The sequence below is a fragment of the Periophthalmus magnuspinnatus genome, chromosome 7 (assembly GCF_009829125.3).
Source record: "Periophthalmus magnuspinnatus isolate fPerMag1 chromosome 7, fPerMag1.2.pri, whole genome shotgun sequence".
Taxonomy (NCBI): Eukaryota; Metazoa; Chordata; class Actinopteri; order Gobiiformes; family Gobiidae; genus Periophthalmus; species Periophthalmus magnuspinnatus.
This window is the reverse complement of record NC_047132.1, coordinates 22,289,664-22,311,882: the sequence shown is the minus strand read 5'-3', so window position 1 is coordinate 22,311,882 and position 22,219 is coordinate 22,289,664. Positions and strand designations below refer to the sequence as shown.

Below are 22,219 nucleotides of genomic sequence, written 5' to 3'. Positions count from 1 at the left end.
AAGGAGAATTTGGCACCCCAAGCTAATCCACTCAGTCATGGCTAAATACATTAGACTGATGATGATCACATTGAGATTTCATTTTGAAAATTATTATGTGACCTTTTGATCACATTTTTTAATATGTTTTGATTTATTTTTCTCTTCAGGCTGTCCAGATGAGTGTGTGACACTGGCCTGACCATTGCCTGGACCAATGGTAAATACGCTGCTATTGTTTGATCATAAAATATAATCATCAAGATAAATTTTCCTTTTTACGAGGCAAAATATACAAATAAATTAAACAAAATTGTCTAATTGTCATTCATTTGAGAAACTTGCTCTTCAATTACCTGTGCTATTAATCATTGAGGCAGGTTTACATCACTGTTTATTTCTTGTGGGTCATCATGACTCTATACTTCCATAACACAAAAGTAAACAAACTCATGGTTGATCTCCTCTTTCTGTGGTAGAACTGCATGACCGCTCCTGTCCTGAATGAAAGATGCGTCCATCCCTCTGACCAGCCCTGACTCACCCTCCATCTTCTGTCCTGTCTGCACTGTCCCATCTGGCTGTCCCTGGCGCTACTGTCCCCTGTCTTCTGTGCTCCCATTGTCTGTGTGAATGCATGTTTCATCAGAGAGCAAAGTGTTAGCACTTTTCAGCCTTCTGTATTGTTTTGTCAATGGATAATCAAGCTTTTCACACTAAACAGCACATTTGAAACGTTCTAATTACCATGTTTAATAAGCTAAATAAGCTTGGCCTAAATTTGCTACTAAACTTGGCCTACTCATAATTATGGCTATAGTTCTACTAAACCCAGACTGAACAAAGTCAAAACTGATACTACAGCAGGACAAAATCGTGATATAACCAAATGAAACCAAGACTAAATCAAGATTTTACTCAATTTTAACCATGTCTTGAATATATGAGGCCAAAACCAGTTCTAAACAATGAGTAAACTTCAGAGCTAAACTTCAAAAGAAAACTGCTTACCTAGCTGTGCCCACATCACCAGTTTGAGAACCACTGACTGTCAGTGGGGTGACGTATATCGGCAACAGATAGAGACTGAGATGGGACGCTCAAACCAAAACCCCAAATCCAAAGAAATGGCTGATGAAAGTCCAGTAAAAAAAAAGTTTTTGGGCTCAGAGAAGCCCCCCTTTAGTAAGATGGGTGTCCTGGGTCAGGGGCTCAAACAGCTGATCCAGAAGAGGAGCAAACGCTTGTCTGTGTCACAGTCCATCACACAGTCCTCTTCATCATCTTCATCTGTGGTGTTAGCAGGAGGTGATCCATACTAAAGAATCAAGAGTGTATGATTACATTGTTTATGTAAGACAAACATGCAATAGATAACCATATGACCATATTTGCCTTTTCCGTTTGAAGAAGCAGAAAATCGAAACACATTACATATTACATTCCAAATTTTATAATATAAGAGGTCCTTGATTTTTAAATTCTGTTGATCAAAATTAAGCGAAAATACCTCTCAAATGATGAGACATATTCTCTTTTAGCCTTTTTGTGACACGAGTATATCAGTTGTTCATAGTGCAGCTTTTTTTTTTCCTACAGTCTGCTTAATACTTAAGCTATTCTCATGATGCATACTTAACTCTTCCTGTTTGTTTTCTGCTGCTATGTCAGGAGGCAGTGCCCCCTTGTGGGCTCAAGAGGATGTCCTGGGATACGGCCCTGATCAGTCCTCCCTTTTGGCTGCCTCTGCTGCAGGACGGGGCTCAGGGACAGTGGGCATGATGCGGAGGGGCACCAGCCTACAAAGCCGCCGTAGTAAGGCCAGCTCTGGAAACGGAGACAAGGACCCATTGCTGAGAGGAAGTCCCCAAGCGCCCATCCGACGTCACACCCATGACCCTCAGCACCATGTGAGCAGGCCCAGATCATCCTCCAGCAACACAGACAGCGCCCCCTGCAGTCCAGCACCCTCTACTGTCCCCTGTGATGTACTGCTGTCCTCAGGATATCACTCTACAGAGGAGTCAGACCGGGTAGGACAAAGTAGCACACACTGGAAGTTGGTTGTGCCTGTAATGCTGTTGCTTCTCAATGTTGTGACTGAGCATTAGATCATTAATGTGTCTGATCAATAAAGCTATAAAAATGACACTTAAAAATATTTGACATTATCTATTTCTACGAAATTCTCGAGAACAAGTTGCAAGCATTGGAGGAGTGGGCCTAGTACCGAAACAGTGTTTATATGCTAATAAATTCTGCAAGTAAGGCATTGTACAGAAATTGTCTAATGATCTATTTCTAAGAATAGCAGTGGTATTTGTTATTTGTCATTTTAACTGTGAAATCATTTTAATCTTGATTGACCTAAAAATACATGCAAATTATAACAAAAACATGCTCATAAATCTGTACCTAATTCTTACAGACTTTCAATTGCATTTTGACTTTGACCATAATTCTCAAACTTCTTATTTGCTACCACCAGAGGGCGTAGTCACATAAGCAAACGTGCTGGGAGTGGTGTACAGTGGGCTTGGTTCAGAGTTCAGAGAGTCGTCCATTATAATAAGTGAATACATTTTTACAATATCTCAAATGATTCATTCTAGCACTCAGGGGCCTTTCTGTGTGGACTTTGCATGTTCTCTTTATGCTTGGATTTCTTTACTACGGGTACAATTTATTTATAAGAACATTGCAGGGTAATTCTATTGTCCAGCAGATAAATCTGCTGTTTGTTTGCTTTCATCTGTACATTCCTCTGTAGGACACAGACAGATTCAAATTAACTGAAATTTCACCATTTCTTCTGGAATGTTGCGTTTTTCCTTTTCTCACCTGAAACATTCATTAAAGGCAATTAATGGCTCAGACGCAGTCTTCAGTGCGGTTCTCAGTCTGAAGGACTAGGCCACTGTCAGCAATTACAATGTGATAGAAACGCCCTTATAGCTCTGACCTAATTTTAAGGAAACACACTGAGGCCAATGAGGTCATTTCTACCGTTTCCATGGTAACCTTCAAACAGGAAGTTACACCCAGCTGCAAGTTACCATGGCAACAGCGTGGTGACCTTGGAAAGGTGTAGCAGCATCTGACTAAATGGGCATACCTCAAACCTAAACTACCTACATTATTCTATCTAAAAATACTGACTTTTTTGTCCAACTTTGTCATTTTATTTTATAATGTTTAACATAAAATAAAATTATGTGGACAGGATGTACCTTTTTCTATTGATTTTATTGTATTTTCAGGAGAAATCCAAATAGAATATTTTATTTAGTTTATATGGATTTACATTAGACGAAGCAGATGCATTATTTCAAGTGTTGTAGCAAAAAATGCTATAACGTTTTTCCACACTTGTCTAACATGTACCCATATTAGACTGCTATGATGTTTGCTGAAACCTAGCAATACGACAACCTCTAGAAAAAAAATTAAATTGTTGTGACATTGACATTGTTTTCTGTATAGATATTTTTTGTACACTAAATTATAGATTTTTCATTCTGTTTTTTTTTTTTTTTTGCTTTATAATATAGTGCAAGTAGAGCAACCCCTAAAATTACTACATGCTCTTATATTTTTGCCACCCTTCACTGTAAGAAAGAAACAATGCCTTAATTCCCTAATTCTTCATTTTGATCCCCTTTTAATGATTTCCCTGCTGTCCTTCACATGGATTTTTTCCTCTATTTGGCTGTCCCCCACCATTGGTCCATCCCAAGAGAGCGTTAATACAGTCAGTCAGCTGGTCCCACCCCCACTCTTACCCACCACCTCACCTCCTCCCTCCACCCTCCCCACCGTGCTCTGTGACAGGAAGCATGCGGGAGGCGAGCTTGTCTCATAGTAGTTGAACGAAGAGCGCAGCACCGGTAGTAGTGTATGTGTGTGATGCATGGGCGTGTTAACAAAGTGTATAGGGAGGTTTGCAATACTGTGACTTCACTCTTATTATCTATCTCTAAACTGTTTCTTGAAAATCTTTACATTGACATAACTGGAAGGATTTTGTGTGGTAGATTCGGGAGGCACTGGTTACAGGTCTTTTATCTGATCTGATGTTTGCTCAGCTCATGGATACGTCGTGGACAGTGTGTTTGGAGAGCAGGGTGCAGGGAGCCTTGAGTGCATGTGCAAAGAGCGTGTAGTGTAGATTTAGTTTGTGAGGGGCTCTGTGTGAACTGGAGAGGCACCAAAGAGTCAACCAAAAAGGGGCAGCTGGGGCTCTCAGACAGGCAGGATGGTGCAGAGATTCAGCCTCCGAAGACAGTATTCTAAGGTAAGATTCAATAAGATAAACATTACTGTCATTCATTTGCCCATGTATACAGCTGTGATTTTGAATATTTGGTCAAATCTGTTAAAATCTTTTTTATGATGATCTGTACAGTGTATTGTGCATGTACCTAGGGATGGGACGATATACGATAATATCGTTAATCGCGATAAATAAGGTCCGCAATTAATCGTTCGTGGCATTTTTTAATAATCGCGATCATTGTGCACGATTATAATCGCCTTTACGGCATCACACAGCCTCATGTTTCCAGTTCCAATACAACGTTTATATGTTAGTTCTGGTGTTTGCCCACTCTGACATAGCAATGACACTTGTAGCTTCTGTGCTTATGGCTGTCTGAACTATATTCTGTCAGATATCAACAATAAACAAAGTCTGATCCGTAACTCTCCACTGGAACGTACCAGCGTGCGCCTCACCCGTGCGCACAGATGAGACGCTAATGTGTGTACATCTTAGATTTTTACCTACAATAATACAAACTGCAGAATAAAACAACACCTTTTAAACAATAGACAAATTAAGTCTAATTCATACAGCTGAACACAAATGTGCCAGAGCGCATGGTCCGAATGCGCACTGTGTGCACAGGAGCAAAGCTAACGATTATACACGGTATAATTTACGTACAATTAAGTCAATAGCAGAATAAACCACACTTACCGATCGAGAACAGCATCCAATCTATCAAAAAAATAAGGTCCTTTACTCCTGAGTCCACTGTGGGATCTTTAATCTTTGCCATGAACCGCTCCAGGTCCGAGATGCCTCTAGTTTAACTTGTACAAACATCCACAGTGTCCTCGATCACGTTCTCCCTTTGGTTTGTCTGTTTCGTCATGTTTAAAACGCAAAACAACAGTGCGTAAAATGCGCCATTATGCACACATTTCTGCATCCACTCGTTTCCCAATTCACCAAAGTGCCTTAATTTAAAAAAAATTAAGTCTTCGTCGACGGGCACTTGCGTCACTTCCGGCGCAACAAGGACCGGTCCATTTCTCCAGCATGACATTGAGGAGTACACATTTTCTTCCGGGTACGTCTGTTTACGGAAAACCATGGCATGTGATACGTCATCCTGTCCCGCTGCTCATTGGCTGTGTGCGGGCTCAGTAACCCACAACCCCCACCTTATTGGCCAACATTGGTGTCAATCACAAGCTAATACGTGTGTTTAGCACTGGGGAACAAAGTTGGCGCTGTCAGAAGTTTATTATGCCTGAAATTGACTAAAGAAAGGCAAAGAAGTGACGGAGCAGATTTCATATTTGGAGTACTTTCCTGCAGCAGATTGGACATAATTTCTTGACTGGAATATATTCTCTGGACCTTTACGGAACAAATGAGACCAACGTTGTGTGAATATGTTGATGTTTGACAGAACCAGAGCGCTCAATGGTAAGTGAAGTCCAGATTCACACTTTGTGACTTTTCTATAAAAACGTCTTTCCTGTCAGCACTGTGGTGATTGCAGGTGAAAATGGTTTGCATATCCAGAAAGACAAGCGCCGCAGCTTTCATTTGATGTGTAGATTGTTTGTGTGGGTGACGCAGAAGTGTATGTACATTGCTGTAAAGTTGTAAAGTAGGCCCGGGCCGTCGGAACGTTAACAGGTTAATAATTATCGCGATAATATCGTTAATCGCGATTATTTTGGCCACGATAATCGTGAGTCTAAAATTTAATATCGTCCCATCCCTACATGTACCAGTTCTTTCTAGTGATGATAACCAGTGACTTTTAACTTTTTGATCAATTCATAAACCTTTGCGTGTCAAGTTTAGAAAAAAACAGTATAGTGATAACATTGTGTATTTCTGTGTGTGTATATCAATGCAAATACTTTAAATTTATCCTTTAGTTAGGCTAATTATCTTTGGAAGTTAGCTTTGTAATGTTTGCATTTTAAGTCTCCCTAAGTTCTCTTTTCTTTAAAATATAGTGTATATAATTGCTTTCTAGGAATGGATAACCTTGTGACTTAACAATCAATATGAATACCGGTATTTGCACAGCTTTACTTTTGGGGCTACTACTTCTGTTAAATCACAGAAAGCCTATTAAAAAGAAATGTTGATTATTATCACTTTTCATGGAACATTTTATTGAGCAGGTTGCATTTATTTTATCTTCTGGCATCTTACTGACGGATTGTATTGTTTTGGAATATTGATGGCCTTATAAAGAGGAAAGCTTTTTATCAGTATTTGATGTTGATTATAACTTAGGGAGCATTTTAAATAACAAACTATTCTCCTTTGTGAACGTCTGATTTTACAGTCTTTCTGAAAGGTTGTGGTATTATTGGGGGAATTACCGATTGCTGTAAAGTGCGATGCATTAGGTCCATTAAAGACCCGCTGATCTGCAGCTGCTGCTTGGACGGTGGGATTAATTACAGTTTGATGCTGATTAATTGACAGACTGAATACACTCTCCCTGTGCGCCTTCTTGGGCTCAGTTTAACAGAGATGCTGTCTGGAAGCAGCAAGTGCACACATGGGTGGGCAGATGCATGAACTCTAATCAAACCTGCTAGATCAATGGGTGGATCTAACGGTCTGGAGTCATCTGGAGTGGGGCTGGGCGATATGGCAAAAAGTGAATCACATTTACTCGATTTTTTTTCACACTGATCAATCTCTTGTTTAGGTTTTATTATATTTCAAAATTGACTTCACAAACATAAATAAAACAGAATTTGATCAGTGCCATTTAACACAAATAAATAATGAAATGTCTTCCTCCAAAGTCTGAACTCTGCTCCTAACCACATGATTTTAGACATAGCTGAATCTCAACCACTTTTAAAATTGTATTCATTGCCCAGCCCTAATCTGGTTCTTATTTTAGGGGTATAGGGACAAATTTATAAAAAAATATTTGAAACATGCATAGAAATAATTATACTGTTTTGTACTAAATATTGTAAATGTTTTTAGGTTTTATCGCTATTACTTCTAGGTTTAGTTTAGTTTTTTTGTTTTTTTTTTTTTTTTTTATTTAGTTTAACACTGTAATATGTTTTTCATTTACACAGGGTACTGTGTACATTGAAAGACATTATTTTAAATGAAAGAAAACCCTGCCTTTATCTTTTTTATTCAGGTTTCAGCTTCCTGTAATATGCAACAAATGCAAAGTATATAATAGTTAGTTTTAAATTTGTAATTGCTATGGCAGTGGTCCTAATTTTTCATTATTCTGAGCAAAACTCCCAAAATTGTGTCCTAGAAAGACTGCGATTTTTGGTATGTCGTATCTGAAGTTATAGGCTGACCGTTTTTGCTTGTTCCTTAGATTTACCAATTTGCTTATACCAGTTCATCTTGCATACTCTATTGTCCTTCAGTATTCCTCAGTTTATGTGTCACATACTAGTAGGTCTGTAGTTAACCAAGAGTATACTATTTTAGCACAGTTTAGATGGAAATTACTTGAAATACTATTCTAAGCTTGAATTAAAACAGTGAAAGGAATTTGGTCTAAAATCTTTGTTACTGTGAAACTCACTGGATACCCGAAGCCAGGCAGAAGATTTATTTAATTGGTTGTTTCCTCCATTCCTCACTTATTACTATATAGGTTTTAACACCCTATACTATACTATGATTGCCCAATTTACTACTGTGGATGTAATTGCTGTCATTCAACCAAACTATTATCTCTAATGCCCTTTTGCTTTGCGCTTCATTGATCCCAGCAGAGCAATAAAAGCAATGAGAAGTGTGGGATGGGAGGAGCACATACAACCTGTTCCCTAGAGGCCAGTTCTTCCCTCTCACAGATCTTAACTCATTGTCCTATCGTCTCTCAGCTCCTCAGGCTACTTTGGCTCTGGCTCTGCTCGTTATATTAGTAGTCTGAAATACACGTAACATTGGTGGCTTACATGCTCATTCCAGTGGGGCAAAATAGTAAGTTAAGATCTGGTTTGGCTCTGGATTTTTTCCTACTCTGCTTAAGCAATTGACTTTGGATTTTAAACTTGAGATAGACCTAATTTAGGTTGATTCAGTCGACATTGTATTGTTGACCTTTTTCTGTACTGTAACTCATGGTGCCAATCCCAAACCTGAATAAATTGAGTTCCAAGATAGAAAACCAAATTAGAGGTGGACATCATCTTGATAACTAAGGCAGTATTTTAGCAATGTGTCTAATGTGCATGTAAACGTTGAGGTTCAATTCTAACAATGCCAATGAACCATAAAACTAACCACAAAAGGGCAGAAATATCACTTTATACATTTTTATGTTTCTGTCTTTTTTGAGGTTATTTTAAAAAGTTTAACTATAGACAATATACTCGATATTCTAATTGCATATCTCCAAAGCAACAATTATGATATTATCCATTTTGTGATATATCTCCCACCTCTAATGCACATCATTGCATGAGACCAAGTAGTTGATGTCCATGACTCTCCGTCATATTCCTGAAATGGATGCCACTGAGGTCTATTGAATTTTGAGCTCCTCACTTTTCATCACTTCATACCCAGGGATAGCAACTTTCAAGTAAAGCCCAGTTGTACTACAATCACAAATCCAGATATTTTGGGGTTTTCCCTTGCTAACAAGAAGCCATTCATTGACTGGTTTATCAAGCCCTGGAGTTAACTTAGAAACACCCACACTACCTCATCCGTGTTTAATCAACCACTGGGTTTCTATTGACTTTGAGCAGAGAGATACTGTACTCTGCCGTGGGCTCACTGAAGCATGTGCTCTCAGCCAAACACCGGGGTGATGTCATCTTGGTGTGTCTTTACCAATGTCGTCCGGCAAATTGTGTGTCTCTGTGCCTTTTTCACCCTCTGTACTTCTCATGTATTATTTGAGCTGTTCTTACGGGGTTACAGGAGGAAGTGACCTACTAATGGTTTTGGCAGTGTGATGTGGTTTGTGGTCTGTATCAGCTTGTTGCTGTTTTTTTAACAGCTGATGTTCGGTGCATGTTTCACCTTTTGATGACCTCTTAAACACCATACAAACAATTGTTCTCCTACCAACATTAACTTCCTTTCTAATAAGCTTGAAGAAAACACTTTTCTCTCTCCTTTTCCCCTTTTCATTTTCAATATATTTACTACTTTTAGATTTGATTGTCAATTCCAATACCCTGATGATAATTTAAAAGACTTTTTGGTTAAACAACAGAATGTGATTTTCATCATCAAATCATAATGTGGTCTTATTCTGATACAGCTCAAGATCATTCTAAAGCTATTCATGAAAAGTGAATTTCTGTCCTGTGAATGTGACTTTTTAGTACTGATACTTTCTCAAATGAATATCTAGTTTCAACATTAGCTTTAGTATTATAGTATCCGAGTTTTCATACTTTTGACAACCCTAGTTCTGGGCATTCTGTATTTGCCTCACTTGCTCCATAATTACTGTGTATGTTTTGACATTTTAGTGCAGGAAGTAATTACTAAATGAAGACAATTTGACTGTACTAAGTCAAGTCATTGGTGTCACTCAAAAGTAACAATTAGCTGCTCTAGTGTTTTGGGGTTTTTTTCCTTCATGGATCCCAGTGAAGCAGTCCATTTAAAGGAATGAGAAATATCCACCTTATCCCCTGAGATAGGTTCTGCCCCAGTTTCTGCCTGTGAGCAAGAAGGTTGTGGGTTCAGTTTTCGGGCAGGGACAATACATGTGTGGACTAGAGATGGAAGTCTGCATGTTGTTATTTTTTTTTTCTCTGTACTCTTAAGGCATGTATGTGTTTTGATTGCTGACTCCTACAATAAACTGTAACAATAGCAGCAACCCATGACCCAGAAAGCCAGTAAGTCAATATTTTGAGCACATTCAGAAAGCATTTTATGAATAATTTTATAATAATAATGTTTTTTGTTTGTTAGTTCTCACACGGCTTTTGTGCTATTCCAAAACAACAAATAGTAAACCTGTTATGGTTGACTTGTTATGAAGCACCTGTCTTAAACCTGGATTTCTCAGTAAACAAAACGCCTGTTCATTTTTGTCAGCCTTATTGCTCACTTTGTCCCTCCCAGTCTCTCATGTGTGTCCCGAGGCTCCGACGCAGCAGCTGATTGTCATGGTAACGGAGTGATGTTCAAAGCGGTGGTTAAATGCTCCTGGTCTCACCTCATCAGCCTGTCTGGCGAAATAATCGGCTGCTAAATTTAGTCTACATTTACCGCCTTCTTGTTGAAATGACTGTGGAGATGACTTTCAAATACAACTGAATGATGCTGATGTTTCTTGTTACTATTGTGCCAATGTATTTATATAAGAGCTATATTTGCCATACATTTTTTTTTGCCATATCACCTAAACCCTTTATCTTTTTTAAAATCTTTTTTGTACCTTAAACTCTTGGTGCCATACCTGAAATTGTGTGTTGCAATTTACTTAGAAATACTTTCCAAAATAAATCCTCAGTTGTTGCTTCATTTCCTCAGATTCTTACCAATGCCAACATAATCCTATTTCTCACACATTTCCACGTTTTTAGTAGTCAAGTGCACTTAAAACTGATTAAAAATAAAATACATTAATCAAGCTAATTCATTATAAGTAAAACATATGTTTCAAGCTTTGTTACTTTGTTGTGAGTTTGTACTTGTTAAAGTGGGACTAAACTCCACCCACAACTACATTGCAAATAGAGTTGCTGAAGTGGGCTGTACCTGGAGGACTAAAGAGAAGAGGGGGAGGTGGAGCGAGTTCTGGAGATATGAGGAACAGTGTGATTAGTCTAACACGTAACCAGACTTCAAACCCCACCCCTGCAGACAGGTATTTGTAATCAAAAACACCTGGGTGTAATCAGGGCATTCCTGTGTGATGTCAAGTAGTGCTTGAAATTGCAGTAGCGTGGAGGCAGCACACACTCAGTTCTTGAATGTTTTTGAACAGAAAGATGCTAGTTTACTTAGTTTGCACAAAAAAGACTAGGAACAGTAGACAATATTATTAAAACACCATGTACACAGTTTAGTAGCAAAAAAGTGGTCAGTTCCACTTAAGATCTCACAACTGAAAGGGCGTTGTGTCTTGTTGTTGTTAGGATGCAACACATTTTGATGTTTATTGAGTTTCAGTGAGCTGTGAAAATTGCTCTGTCCGTTTAACAGTGAACACACCACAGTGGGGCTCCTGCTTCAAAGAGAGCTAAGCCTTGAGATATTGTCTGCAGGCTAACACATTTAAGTAGCATCTGTTTTTATGACCTCTGCTGGTTGTGTCTTTGAAGTGAAGCCCCAGCCTGTTTAATTAATGGACTGAATATCCATATGAGATTATCTATCTAGGCCAACACCCTGAATATTTTTGCAGCACCGGTTGATTGTGCAATCAACACACTTAAATGTTTTGTGTGAAACCACCAAGCCGGATGTGTTGGTGTGAAAGGCTGTCATCACATTGGCAATATGGACTCAATGAAGGAATGCTCTGAACATACAGGTGTGATCACTGTGTGGACGAATGAGAGGGGCAGAAGAAGCAGAGCCAATGACACTGAAATAATGCTTTCCTCTCTGATTGTTTTATAGCATTTCATTATCTGGGTCTGAATGGGAGGCCTGGTGTCTTCTGTCTGTCCCTGTGCAGTGCTATTATTAGACACCTGTCTTCATAAGTTCATTGCCCAATAGCATTAGTATGGCATTAGTATGGTGTTTATTGAGCAGCTTGCTCTGAGCTCGCACTGATCCAAGTTTATGATTGCTAAATTGCTTGAACTATTTGTCATTCAGAGACTAACTTAATGTGACTCTCAAACTTCTTTGCCCAAGGACAAAGTGAATTCCCTCTTTTCTAATAGAGATACTTCTGACAGAAGCAACTGTTATTTATGTGTAAACCAGCGATCACTGCTCCCTGTCTTTTTTTAATTAAATTTTTCTGCCTTCAGTCATTTTCCTAATTCAAGGTACAGCCATGAATCCATCCATTTTAAAATGTACGCAAAATCAATATGTAATCAGCTGAGGAGGCATAAGGAAAGGGGAATCATAATCCTTAATGGTTAAATGTAACTATTTATGTGGCATTCAACAATATTGTTTTTATTATGTGGTTTTAGAGTAGATTTGATTTTGTGATTAGAGAACTTATTTCCGAGGTTTATTATTGGGGTGCAAGGTCATGTGCATTAGATTGTGTACATGTCAGCAGTGACTCATTATGGCTCATCTATTGTGTATTTATTTTTGGGCTGCAGCTGGTCCTTCTTCCTTTCTGGGCCAAAGAGTGCATGTTTGTGAAAGGGGAACATCACAGTGCACATGCATGTCCAGCCTGTTTTCTCAGCCGCCACTGGATTGCTTCATTCACTGGTCATAGAGGACATACCAACTGACCTTGACCCAAATACAGTGTTTGTCCCTGTCCTCCAGTGGTCCTCAAACTGTGAGGCGGGTTCACTTGATCACTTATGTGCAGGGAAGGCTCTCTCATGTTGTAATTGGATAATTCAAGTCGTGGTTTAGATCCAGCTTTAGTCCACCTTTAACATGCCTGTTGTTCAGTCTAGTTCAGAATTAGTCTTTGTTTGATATTGATTTATTTCTAGTTTAGAAGAGATGTTATTATTTATAGACTAGAGCTTATTGAGTGAAATGTTTTTACACTTATTTAATCCTGGATTTCTCCTGGTTCTGACCATACCACCTTGAGGAAACCAAATCTTGTCTGACCTTGGAAGCTAAGCAGGGTTTGGCCTGGTTAATACTTGAATGGGAGACCTTTGGGAATGCCAGGTGCTGCAGTGAGGTGGCAGTTACTCTAGTGCAAACTCATTGTGTCCTCATTGGGCAAGACATTTAACACAACGTGCCTCCAGTTACTTTGTACACTGGTGCATGCATGAGAGTGTGTTTGTGAGAGTGAATGTGGGACAAAAAAACAACAACAAACAAACATGGCTTGTGTACAACTGTACGTCAAGGCACATGGGTAATTTTTGGTTGCAGCCTGGTTAAGTTTTAGTCTTCATATTTACCAGGTTTATCTTTATAATTACTACAAAGACCTAGTACGTTACACTTGATGTGCTCTTTGAATGGTATTGGTTTGATTTTGTTTGATTACTTAGTTTGTGTCTTGGTATATAGAACACATTTTCCTTAAACAGCATGTTTTCTGTGGTGCACATAAGTAAAAAGTTTCTGAACCTCAGCCCTTGCTGGATCCTGAAAGTTTTTGGGTCACATCTTTTCTACTGACTAAGCCAAGAAGTTTAATAAACTTGGATATGTCTGCTATCACCTGCTTTGCGGGAACTCACCACTGTGTACTCTTCCTAAAATAACAGACTGTATGTCTAAGCAGTGCACTGTTTTCAAAGGGAAATTGGAGTGAGCTAATGGTAGATAGGGCACACAGTGTCTGTCTCCTCCTGCCACTCCCTGCTCTGTCTATATCATTGGTGCCATTCTGATGAATTATGTATAAAGCCATAGATCGCAGCACACGGCTCTGTCGGCTCTGCTCCATTGACCCACTTATGCACAAGACATAGTGCATTCAAATCTGATTTTAACCACTTGGGAAATGCCACTACATTATCTCTACACAAGTAATTAGAGATATTATAATGAGTTAACCCTTCTATTAAGAAGTTAGATGGATTGGTCCTTTCTCATGTCACTTATTGAGGGATTCAAGATTGTAGTGGAGAGATTACAGCATAGTACTTTTTGCATTGTTTGCCCAAAATGTGACTAGCATTACTCATGGATAAAGCTGAGAGTAACGTCACCTGTTTTATCTGCACAAAATCCTGTTTGACTAATGTAATCACATGATTCAACTCTGCAGACATTATGTTTTCATGTTTTCTTTTATCTCAAATTACCTCTTCTCTGCTCACTGTACACATTTGTACAAATATAGGTGGTGGAAATGAACCCATTGAAGATATGATTTGTCCTCCATCACCCCCTAGTGGTAAACCTGGAGACACATTATTGAAGACTTGATACAGTGGCAAATTAACGTTCACTTTTATTTTGTATAGCTTTCAACTAAACCATCTTTAGGCCTGTGTCTTTTCTGTTGTATATAACATAATTACAACATGTATTTTTACAACCACAACCACATTCTTCAGCCACAATAATTGATTTACAGACTAAATATGACACAATATATATAGCATTTTTAAATAGTTTTGGCTTTTTATAATTGATAACAGCAACTGAAAATCATGAAGTAAAATATGAAGAAACTTGTCATTACTCAGAGAATAATTTATGTATCATGTTTGTTTTACTGTAAATGCATAGTTCTATGTTCTACCCTTAACCGTAAATCTCCAAGGTTTCGCTCCTACTAGAAAATACCCCGTGTACTTCCCTTTCTGATTGACGTAATTTATTTTATTTTATCTGCTCTTAACCCAGACAGGAAGTGAACAAAGAGTGCAAGTTTGTTTTGGACTACATGCTTGTTTATTTTCCTTCCTGGTTGGCTCTTTTGGGTGCCAACACTAGAGTGGACAACTGTAGTTTCATGCTCCTTTGACCTCACATATGGACCTCAGTATACAGTTTGTGAAGTTGCCCACTGTTTTTAACATCTAATGGCTTCATAGTCTATAGTGATGCTTACACTTTTTCTTTTTATGGGTTATGTTTTGTAAAAAAAAAAAAAAAATTGGCACTCCTCTTCATTGCTGTTGTCTGTCTTTCAGTGCAAATGAAGCTGTAGAGCCTCTTTCACGTAACCTCTCGTGCCCCACTACAGACCATCACAATCAGCATGTGGATTGCACTTTAGGTCACTAGTCTTTCATGTTTTTGGGAGATAATTAAATGAAAATAACTTAAAATAATCTAAATGAATAAATAATAAGTCAAAATAATTTGAGTTGGCACGATTATCAAACTGTAAAGATCACAGTTACCGGTATTTTGTTAATAGAATATCCTCTGTAAAGAACAAAATATCTTTTCTTTTTTTAGAAAAATCTTGTACTTTTACAATCATATTCTGAAATTCTTGGTATTCTTGTTGTAGTGTATCAGTTTCTTTCAGTCTCAAACATGAATGCTCCTGAGTTATTTATCACAAATGTTGCCAGAATTTATTTGTTGACTTATGCTTTATTATAGAATTATGTAAATTGGACACATAAAGATATAAAATGAAATATGTTTTATATATTTTTAAATACAATTGATTAACTACATACATAATTCTCTGTGCAGTGTTCTTAATCGTTTACTTGATTAAGCAACATTTTAGACATAGTCAGTTAAAAAAATGCTGAGAGCTTCTAGAGGGACTGGACATAAATGAAGCAACTGTTTCTTAAAATATCCACGCCAATGGGTCATTATTTATTCATAATTATGTGTTAATGATATATGTTCAGAATGTGCATGTCTATTCTGTGTTATTCCAGGTAGTTTTTCTGACCCAAGTTTCACTCCACACTCTGTCCTCCTGAATGACAATGAGTAATCTCCTGCTGCTAGTGTCTTCTGCTACTGCAAAAGAAAAACCTTAATACAATTCTCCATCTTTCCCACGTCTCAATCCAACAGTAAGGCCATTGTGCTAGGAAAAATAAGAATGGAGAGTTACAAAACCAAATTAATACGTATTTGTCAACAGTCATGATATAAAATGTGTATTGGGGAAAAAAATTGTGTAGACATATTATTTTAAGTAAAGACTAAAGTCCACTCGGCTATTTTTGTGCAGCTTATTATACTGCACTGTACCAATTTAGTAAACGTAAACATCATTGTTTTAGTACTGTCTGTTCCTGCTGTCTCCCCAAGTCTTTCTGCTTTGATCACTCAAGAGTTTTAAGGGCATTTATGGAATTGTCTATAGCCCTCTTTCATGTTTTTAATGCCTGTGTTCTGTAGTGTATGTTTTATTTGTGTCTTAAACAAATGTGTGTAATGTAAGCAGGTGAGGGCACAAAGGGCCATGTGGTCATTAAAAATAGTGAGCTAAAAGGCAAAAAACAAAAACGTTGTTACCGTCAATGAAGAGTTGTAGTACTATTGCTGCTGCGGTGATAACCACTAGTAGTACTGGTACTAATGTTGCAGCCACAACCACTAGTTTTAGTGAACAGATCTACACAATACAGCAATTACCACCACAACTAATATGGTTGTTGATTGCTACTAGTTACTGTAAACTACAACATATTTCACTAATACTATCAGTTCAACTACAATGCAAAAGACAATGATTATAGAATACTTAGCCAATTTAAAGACAGTTAAGCCATTGATATTTTAAATAAATCTAGCTGACTGGTAGTGCCTTTAATGCCTGTTTTTCTCCATTCTCTTGTCTCAGTTCATCAGTGTCCTGAGGGAGCATGCAGAACCACCCCCATAGTGGATTTAGCTTTGTAGAGCCATTCTGTTGTCTGTGGTATGTGTAAGTTAACCCTCCAAATGTGCACAGCCCAGGACGTCCTGAGTCACGGAGAGCAGAGTGACAGAAGCTGCTGGAAGTCAGCCGCAGGGGCATTGGGACAGTACCTACAGGCACTGGCTGACGCAGTCGAGGAGGAATGTCACGCCTGTACTAGAGAACCTGCTAGACTCACCATCACGTAATAACAATAAGTCACATGACTATATTTATTGTTATATGGACAGACCTTTTATCAATTTTTATAAGTATAGAATGTGTTACCACTACAATTATATTTTTACCACTGCTGTTGCAACTCTTGTTATTGTTCCTAAAGATGTTACTATCTACTTTGAATAAATAAACATATTTTGTACATTAAGTATGCATTAATACAGACCCAAATTGAGTCCCATACAAACTTTGAACAGTGTGGTTTTCTTATGTAATCAGCCTTTTCCCTAAATCCTCCCTCTCTCTTGCTGTGGCCCCTAACCCCCTCTGTGCTCATTAAAGCCTGTATTCACTCTCTATTCTCCTCCTTCCTCTGCTCTTCAACAGTAGACCTTTAACCTCCAGACTTCCTCTACTACAGTGTAAAATATTTGGCAACTTGTTTAGACTTTAGTGATTTTACCACAATGTGACAAAGAATACTATAAAAACATTAGCTTTAATCTCGGTATGTAATATGTGCTCAAAATAACAGCGTAGCAGCATTTACTTTAATTTGTTTTTCTAAACCCATATCTAATACTGTTATTTACAATAATCTTTGGAATCTGTGGACATTACAATATGCTTAAGGACATATGCCTAATTGACTGAATATATACACCTCAATTCTAGTTTGTAAATTGCAAAAGGATTACTACTAAAGCAGTTTAGCTTTCGTCACTAAAAGGGAAGTCATGTGTGCCCTTATATGCAATAGCAGATTTGTAGGCCTCATATGACTGTCTAATCTATATTTCCACAGAAGCCTGTATCCTCTTAATACAGGAAAGGTGCCACTTACAAAAACATTTACCCCAGTTTGTGTTTGATGATTCATAACTACACAATGTCTGGCTACATGTAATTATTACAAAAAGAACTTGATAGTTTTACTTTTCTTTCAGTTGGCCTCATGTTTTGAGCTGAGCAAACCTTGGATGGGTATTTCTTGGTACTTTTCAGTTCATGTGTTGATTCAGTTGGGGCCAGGAAATAAGATCTGCACCCCTGGTATCAGCTCAGTCAGACTAGGTTTAGGCCTAAATTAATCCATTAATTAAATTATACTGTGTGCAAAATCTTTGCAAACTAGAAACAATCCCCCTCCCTTCAGTCTGCTCCCTCCCCCTGCCTCTCTGAAGGCTTCTGGTGGTCTGCTTTTTTCCCTTGTCGGTTCACATCCGTCCTTCAGGTCTCTGCCTCCTCTTCCCCTGCGGATTTCATGCCCACTGGACACTTTTAACTTCACACCAAAGTCTTTTAAACCTTCATCCTTCCGACTAAGGACACGTCATGTGGCTTACCCGAACTCCCCCAAACCTCCATCATCTCTAGCTCCACAGACTGGCTTCAAAACTATATAGGCTCTTGTTATGTTAAGCAAGTGTTAGCATTCAAATGTAGCTGGACGAATGGCTAATACCAACAGACTTTGCAGTTTGGACTTCAGTTGGCATGATTTATTGGATGATTTTTCATTTATGACTGCAATATCCCTGAATAACGCCTTCCTTTTTGGCAAGTTGAAGTTTTGTGGTTTGGAGAAGTGACTTGAAATGCAGAGAACTGGTGGTCTCTTTTTCAACATCTCAACATCATGTAATGAACAGAAAAAGATGAACTGAGGATACATACGCATACGTCTACCTGCCATGGAGGTCATCCTAAATCTTGTGACTCCTGATACCTCTCCTTCTTCTACTGTGAGTTTTGAAGTAACATTTACAAAGAGTATATCTGTTAAAAAGTACTTGTGCTGCTAATAACTGATACTACAACAAATACAACACTTAGTACTTTAATTTACAGAACTGTAATAGCATTGCAATGGAATATAAATAGCATAGTAACTGGACACATCTCACTCTACATTTGGACTAATTAGGACTTATCCTAATGCAGTATGAACAATACATGTTGGTAGGAAACATGGCCAGAATTTTCTTTGTAATAATATGCTCCAAAATGCATTTATCCCCCATTGTCCCAGTTACCATTCTCGCATTACTGCATGTAGTGTGAATGCAGGCAGTAATACTCAGTAATACTTATTATTCTTATTTCTCTGTCTTTCATAATGCATTTCTTGATATGTACTTCAAGTTGTTACATAGAGCCGTAGGCTAGAGTAATATGCAAGTGGTGGGTTGCTGTTCTCTGACTCAGACATTGCATAGTATCAAGTTGGTCATTAGTTCTATCAGCTGTCAAAATTTGTTGTGTTTCGTCTTGTTTGTTCTTCCCATCCTGTCCGTGTGTGCATCTTTACTAACAGGCATAAACATGTTTTCTGTGTGGTAATGAGACTCTAATAAACTGGAACATTAACTAAGGCTTGTTAGATTAAGAATATCTATTAAGGCTGTGCAATATGATGATAAAAACTGAACTGTGATCTCACTCCTGTGGCGATGTGCTATTTTGATAAAATTGCCATATGACGATGCAGCTCTATTAGGGTGACCAGACATCCCTATTTACCTAGAACAGTCCCAGTTTGGAGCCCTGTGTCCCCTGTCACAGTAGATTTATCCAAAACCATTGAATTGTCCCAGTTTTATTCAAGTAATAATAATAATAATAATACATTTTATTTATAGGGTGCCTTTCTGGGCACTCAAGGTCACCTTACATACAATATATATACATATACAGACAGTTAAAATCAACATTTATGAACATGCAGTTAAAAGTAATGTCCCTATTTTTCACCAATCTGATCCTTGCCAGTGGTAAAGGGAGAAATATATTGTCCTTTGTTAAAATACAGAAAACTGCGGGACAATGACCATAAGGCAAAATATACTGACAGAAGTCCCTCAGATTATACATTGACCCATATGAGTCGAGAATGGACAACGTTACCTGTTATTTAATTTATTTATATCAACCATCCCAACCTGCGTGGCTTAGTTTTTAATTTTGAAAGTCTGGTCACCATAATTTCTATGCTCAAACAAAGACCCCCAAAGCTCCTATTGGTCAGCCTTAGCAATATTTTGAGTGAGTGACTGATGGATTTAACCAACTGTAATTAAGTGTGCAGTTTCTGAAGAAGGAGATAGCTTTAGTTACTTCTTCATGGCAACATCAATTTTACATGAGTCATGATGAAATTGTGATCTGGCTAAAAAAAAAAAACGCCATATAAATTAGCCCACCCCTAATATCTGTATTTTTTCTTCCATATATTTACACAGTCAGCTCACAATGTTTGCGTTGCTGTGCTGCCAGCCTACTTACATAAACATGCTCTTCTTTCAGAGACGCTAATGACAGGCACCATGTACGGTACACACTGTAGCACCACACTATACTTATCCAGTCATTTTTATTTGCATGTTTCATATGGTAGCATAATTCAGTAGCTTTAATCTGGTTTGTGTTGATTTACATGATGGCACAATTGTCTGAGGAGCATGCTAAAATGTGTAGCCATTATTTGTATAACTTTGCCATATTGTAGATGTTATTGCTATCCCTCCAGCCAATACATACTTGCATTACTAAATGATTGTATTCGGTAATGGTCCTCTCCTCTTAGTCAATGTCAATTTACAGGTTTTAGCAAGATTGAACTGCAGCAAACTTGTCCCTGTTTTCCATTGTTCGGAGAAGACTGTAACAGGAGGAGTTCCAGGGACAATGCAAAAGCCTTCTCAGAACGAAACCCGAAGTTACTGTCTGAATCGTGTCACATTTGCATCCTGGCACGTGAACCTGCTCCTCAATGGAACCCAAGATGACAGACTGGAAGCCACAGACACTCAGCTGTATTGAAGAGACATATAGTAACTATGTGCTTGCAGGTCTACAAGTGACCTTGACTGGACTCTAGTGTTTCAACACAAATCTGAAATTAATCCAGACCAAAACAGAACTTTGCCTTGCACGAAGAAATGTTTATATTCAAAATAACTAAAGCTGAACTTCTGAGTGAGGATTTTGGGTTATCGCAACATAACAAGCAAAGGCTCAACATACAAAATTATCAGGGTTATTTTTTCAAAATTCATGCATCTTTAACCAGTAAGCAGAAGTGAAAGGTTCAGATTGCAGTTGGCCTGACCTGGTTTGATAGTGGATATCCATCACTGACAAAGGAGAAAGCTGAAGCATCTCTGTTAACTAAAACTAGAGTTACACTGGTTTTGAACCTGAGCTGCAATGTGGGCTTATACCATATTGCTTCTTTTGTTGAAGTTGTACATAATCTTTCTCTTAAGTACATAGTGCTCTAATATGTATTTCCTAGTCCCAATCACTTGTAAAAAAAATGCCAATAATATGTAGAGACAGTTTTGATTTTTATTCAGAACTGATACTGTATTGTTGGCAGGTCTAAAGGAAGCCACAGCACAACATTTTTATGAAAGGTGGACCAAGACAATATTTCTCATGACTTTATGCCTGCATTTGTGGTCACATTGAGAAAACTGGTATTTAGGACATATGTTTTGCCTGAGAGTGAAAGAGTTAGAGTGGAGCATACAAGGCGTCCCTGTTAGCTGTATCTAATTATGTGTGATGCATATCTAACTACATTATGGTGCTAATGCGTTCTAAATGCTTGTTTGTGTGGGACATATGGCTGTGAGACTTTAGCTAAGGCTGGTCCACGGACTGCTCTGTTCCCAGGCCTCAGTCTTAGGTCCGAGTTAAGTCCTGCTTGAGCCCATCCACGGCTAAACAGATTGTTCTGGTTACACAAGCAGGGGCCATGGTGGTATAGGGTGTAGAATTTTTGTTGTTTAACTATTTCTATGCTGCCACCAGAGCCACTGCTATTACTATTGTTATTACTACAACTGCTACCAATACAGCAACTACTATCCACCAAATGTAGTATAACATTTTTTATTTTTTTTTACCTGTATCCTGTTCAAATGTAAATTAAATAATCTCAATCTACTACAAAAATCAAAAATAATACTTTGAATAATCAAAAGAATAACTGCTAAAATAAGCATTAGTGGCAGTCTTACTTTTAGTAGTTTACTTTTCTTTCAGTTACAGTCAATTGAGCAGAATTGTGTGGTGACAAAATGGATTGCTTCTCAGTGTAATGAGGTGCAGTGATTAAACTGATTTGTTTATCTCCAACAGAAAACAGGTTCTGCTCAGACATGTCTCCTGCCCTGTGGCACTCTGTCCTATAGACCAAGATACCTGTAGTTCTCACATGTCCCCCCCTGAATATCCAAGCCAGAAAGTGGGTTGAAACCTTTGATGAAGCTGTGGTGGTATGAAGAGTATTGACACTCACCGTGACAGTATTGATTGTACTAGTGACAGTAGGGCTGTGCAGTTAATCAAATTTTAGTCAATTCAGT

At 38.1% G+C, this 22,219-nt stretch overlaps 1 protein-coding gene across 4 annotated transcripts in view; it reads left to right on the top strand.

Moving 5' to 3' along the window:
* Window positions 1-22,219, top strand: part of tmcc1a (transmembrane and coiled-coil domain family 1a) — a 38,269-nt gene that overhangs the window by 6,539 nt on the left and 9,511 nt on the right. Inside the window, exons 2-3 of one of the 4 annotated variants that reach the window (XM_033969272.2) lie at window positions 150-199; window positions 1,651-2,012. In XM_033969272.2, coding sequence (XP_033825163.1) covers window positions 1,758-2,012 — 255 coding nt within the window. In that variant the 5' untranslated portion in view covers window positions 150-199; window positions 1,651-1,757. Of the gene's footprint in view, window positions 1-149; window positions 200-859; window positions 1,288-1,650; window positions 2,013-4,037; window positions 4,274-18,483; window positions 18,590-22,219 lie in introns of those variants that run through there. The other 3 variants (XM_033969276.2, XM_033969275.2, XM_033969273.2) reach the window with 3 other exon arrangements.